Genomic DNA, 4,343 nt, shown 5'->3' on the forward strand with positions numbered 1-4,343 from the left:
ACATCTGTGTGCAGTTGCAGGTGGAACTCCAAAAAACAGAGAATATTCAGAAAAATATTAAATCCACGTTTTGTATTGAGCGATAAATACCGCTTTCATATGTGTAGCTAGATCTTTCTTTTGGTCGCACTGTGGGAAGTGCTGTCATTAAGGCTACTTCTACAAGCAGCCGCTTCGCATAGAAACGACTAGTTACTGCAACGGTGTTGGGACATGTGAGATGTGCACAGCTAAAATGCCGAGGACTGTGCAAAAGGTGGATTTAATATATTTTTTGTCGAATTTTCTCTAGTTTTTGGAGTATGCTACCTGTAACTGCACACAGGCGTTTATAAGAGACACATTTCTTCCTAGGTTAGGGGTCTATAATTGTAAAATAAATGTGTTTGATTGAATAACTAGCCTAATCTAACTATCGTGGTCATACATCTGGACTCTTCATCATAATCATCAACACTTTGAATTACTAAGGAATATTCCTATAGCAACTGGTTGCTAGGGGAAACGAGACACTAGCATTATCCTCTTGTCGTGAGACTGAGAGCGAGGATTGGAGAAGTGCACGAGGAGGGGTGGGAAGCAGAGAAGACGGAGCATGGTTGAAATTCCACCAAATGGATAAGAAGAGGCAGACAAAGTTTGACACATTTATGTTTTCAGTGGTTGACCGACACGAATGAACGAGTAAATCTTGTTTTAGCCTAGTGAAGTATCACAAATTAATACCTCAGTATTAATTATCCACTGCACGGAATCTCCATGAGGGCACAAGTCTGCATGACGATTTTCGCGTGAAGAGAGGCAGCGCGGGAGAGCTGACTTGTCGCCTGGCAGGTATGTTCTGCTATTTTGAATAAAGCTAGCCATACAGCTAATATAAGTTTTAGGCTATTATTAATTTCGTATAGCTAACTAAATAAATGAAGCTATCTAACAGCAATGCTGTTGTGGGCTTACACATGTAATAATTACAACCAGGAGCCTATAATGAAGGAAGTCAGCTTTTCAGTCAGTCCTATCATTTATATTGAAAATAGGTTATTATAACACAAGGTAAACACACATTTACAATAATTGTTAGGTCTATGTTATTAGCCAACAATTTACTGATACAAGTACAGAAACATTCATAGCCAGAGGCAACCTAGGCTACACTGCAATTAACACTATACTTATTATACACGCTATGTTCTACAGTGCTGATTCTAAGAACAGGGTTAATTCCCATAAAGTATTAGTATCTCTGTCTCTATCACACACATGCATGGCCAAGGGAAGATAGGTTGCATAAACAGATACAAATATAGAGCGATAAGGCGCAAGGGGGACAGGGGAAGAGAATAAACAGTGAGAGGGAAAGAATTGGTGAGTACGCTCTGTCCTGCAAATGCCAGAGCACATCAGCGCCGGAGCTACATCTAGTTTGATGTAAGGAAGTAGCCTACTCGATTGCCTATCCAGGGGCCTTGTATGTGATCAGACCTGTTGTAGGTAGGGTTCGTGTGTGAATGTGAGTATGAAAGTGTGAGTATGTATAGCTGTAAGTATGAGAACGTATCAGTGTAAACTAGGGGTGTAACGATTCGTTTTTAACAACGATTCGATTTGTATCACGATTCGTGGTTGTCGATACGATTCAAGGACGATATTGGTTCATTTAGAACGATACGATCCGAAACGATTCAGTGACTTGAAATCGATTCAGTAACCTTTTAGGCAAAAATTCAACCAGTGTGACTGAAATAAATACCTGGATACTGGACAGTGCAGGTGAAGTTTCCTAGATTCCTGTTTCTTGTAATGGAATCAGGTATCAATTGATTATGAATATAAATAAACAAGTAAACAACAATGAATGGCAAATGCATTCACATTTTATTTGAATAAAGTGCAAACAACACTTTAGGTTGAATTAACAGGAAGTTAAAATTGTCTGATCTCATTTTCAATATTCAATACATTTTCAATAAAAGTACAGTAAGTGCAACCAACATTTCAACAGTAGGTTTACCTGCTACTTCTGCTTTTGTTTTTCAACATAAAAATATTACAATATTAATATCAAAAATAAAGTGCAACCAACATCTCTTCAGGTTGAATTAACAGTAGGTTTACCTGCTACTTCTGCTTTTGTTTTTCAACATTACAATACAAATACAGTATTAATATCAAAAATAAAGTGCAACCAACATCTCTTCAGGTTGAATTAACAGTAGGTTTACCTGCTACTTCTGCTTTTGTTTTTCAACATTACAATACAAATACAGTATTAATATCAAAAATAAAGTGCAACCAACATTTCTTCAGGTTGAATGAGCAGTGGATGAACCTGCTACTACTCTCATTTTAATAAACAAACAATATTCAACAAAAGATCAAGTGTAACCTACTAGGCTACTCTTCAATGACTACAGATTTTTTTTCAAAAATATCAACTGATCAACATGATCTGGCTGCAGAACACTTCTCTGTGCGTTCACTATGTCGCCAGCAGTACTAAAAACTCGTTCTGCTGGCACAGGTACCGTTTAGCAAGGGAGGAAAGTACAGGTAGCTCTTTCTCCTGAGATCTCCACCACTTCATGGCATTTTCAGTCAAAGGCAACGCATCCTTTGCTCGGTACTTTAACACCTCTGCTCTGGCTGTCTCGCTTGTGGATTTTCTTTCTCTTTGGGTGAAGGAATCGCCAAACAGCGCATCTAAGGCTTTCTTCTTACAAGGAGGTGACTCATTTGGAGCTACAATATAAGAAATATATTTCAAAATATAGTCATGTTTCTCATTAATAAAAAACAACAATAATCTTTTATTGGTATCACATGAAACACACCTGTGGTCTCTTCATTGAATCCTGACAGCTTTGTGCTTGAGCTTCCCTCGTCTTCCTCCTGATTTCCCATTGCTTGCATCTATTGATGTAAGAATGTGTGAACTGTTCAAATTTCTGCTCTGTAATACTGCACACATAAATTTAGAGGAAGATAAAGAACAGATGAGATTTGAGAGAGGACAAATGAAAGGGGAGAAGAGAAAAGAGAAGAGGAAAGAGGAGAGAAGAGTTACCTGGTGGGACACTTCTGCCTCAAAAACCAGTTTTGTGTAGACCTGTTCTCTGTCCTCTTTTTCCAGGTAGGGCAGTTCTTTAAATCGCGGGTCCAACGCTGATGCTGTTTAAAGAACAAGAATATTGCATTCATTGCATTATTAAATTAAGTTGACCTGAAATTGCAAGTGATGACCACCTCCTCATACACAAAATAATCAGAAGATTAAACTTTAGTATGTTTAAAAGAAATGTGGCACAGTGATGATGTAAAGCCACCATGAACTAAGAATTGTATTGCAGATATCTTGTTAACTTTTCCATATGAAAAAACAACTCAAATTCAAACTTGAAAACGCAAAGGTGTGGCATTTTACAAATGAATACAGTCTAATAACCTAAAATATTAACCAAGTTGATTTTAATTAAGACTCCAAATTAATTACCTATGTTGAGAGCATCTTGGGTGCCTCTGTAGCGTGTGGAGAGGTCACTGGCCATCACCCTCTTAATCTCTGCAACCAGGGTTGAGTCGTCTTCGCATGGCTGTAGGTGTTTCAGCAGTTTTGCTTGAAGAGGAGCAATTACAGAGAGAGTTGGCTGGTCTTCTTCACACATCACAGTGGTTGCCATTTTGACAGGACCCATCAACTGAACAATGTCATCCATGTTGGCAATATCACTCTCACTCAGCGTGCCTACATCTGTGACCCCCTTTCGTAGATCCTTGGACATCAGGGTTGCCATTATAGCTGGCTGTTGTTCCAAAAAACGTTCAAGCATTTCGAATGAACTGTTCCATCTGGTGATTATGTCTTGGATCAGTTTATGTTTTGGTAAATCCATCAGAGTTTGTTTTTCCTGTAGGGCGTGACATGCAATCGGGCTGCGGTGAAAATATCCAACAATTTTTCGCACTTTCCCCAACAACCTGAAGCACGGTCCACCCCCAAACCCTTCTGCGAGGCAAGGTTGAGTGTATGTGCGAAGCAGGTAATGTGTGGACTGAACTGGGCTTCTGCACCGGCCACAATCATATTCCTGGCGTTATCTGTGACGATGGCAGGATTCTTGTCGTAGATTTTCCACTCCATGCAGGCTTCACGCAGTAACGCGCCAATATTTTTACCAGTATGGGCTTCATTTAAAACTCTGGTTAGCAGAACAAAGGTCTTCATTTTCCACTCCGGATCAATGTGATGAGAGGTAATTGTCACATACCCTTGATTTGAGCATGACGTTCCAGCCATCTGTCGTTATCGCTACTCGTTCAGCTTGAGAAAGCGACAGCTTCACATC

At 39.4% G+C, this 4,343-nt stretch overlaps 1 protein-coding gene across 1 annotated transcript; it reads right to left on the bottom strand.

Moving 5' to 3' along the window:
- Positions 1–2,479: 2,479 nt before the first annotated feature.
- Positions 2,480–3,791, bottom strand: LOC123491482 (E3 SUMO-protein ligase ZBED1-like). The gene is made up of 4 exons (XM_045222284.1): positions 3,491–3,791; positions 3,065–3,168; positions 2,832–2,910; positions 2,480–2,739 (listed from the first exon to the last, which is right to left on the bottom strand). The coding sequence occupies exons 1-4, from the start codon at positions 3,789–3,791 to the stop codon at positions 2,480–2,482; spliced, it is 744 nt and encodes a 247-aa protein (XP_045078219.1).
- Between the last annotated feature and the right edge of the window lie 552 nt (positions 3,792–4,343).

This window comes from Coregonus clupeaformis, chromosome 8, assembly GCF_020615455.1.
Source record: "Coregonus clupeaformis isolate EN_2021a chromosome 8, ASM2061545v1, whole genome shotgun sequence".
NCBI classification, from domain to species: Eukaryota; Metazoa; Chordata; class Actinopteri; order Salmoniformes; family Salmonidae; genus Coregonus; species Coregonus clupeaformis.

Excerpts from the sequence above, each read along its gene's own strand:
- LOC123491482 (XM_045222284.1), bottom strand. The coding sequence starts at position 3,791 with ATGGCAACCCTGATGTCCAAGGATCTACGAAAGGGGGTCACAGATGTA. Across the intron at positions 3,169-3,490 it reads CCAAGATGCTCTCAACATAG|CATCAGCGTTGGACCCGCGA; the intron begins GTAATTAATTTG and ends TTCTTTAAACAG. Across the intron at positions 2,911-3,064 it reads AGGCAGAAGTGTCCCACCAG|ATGCAAGCAATGGGAAATCA; the intron begins GTAACTCTTCTC and ends TTACATCAATAG.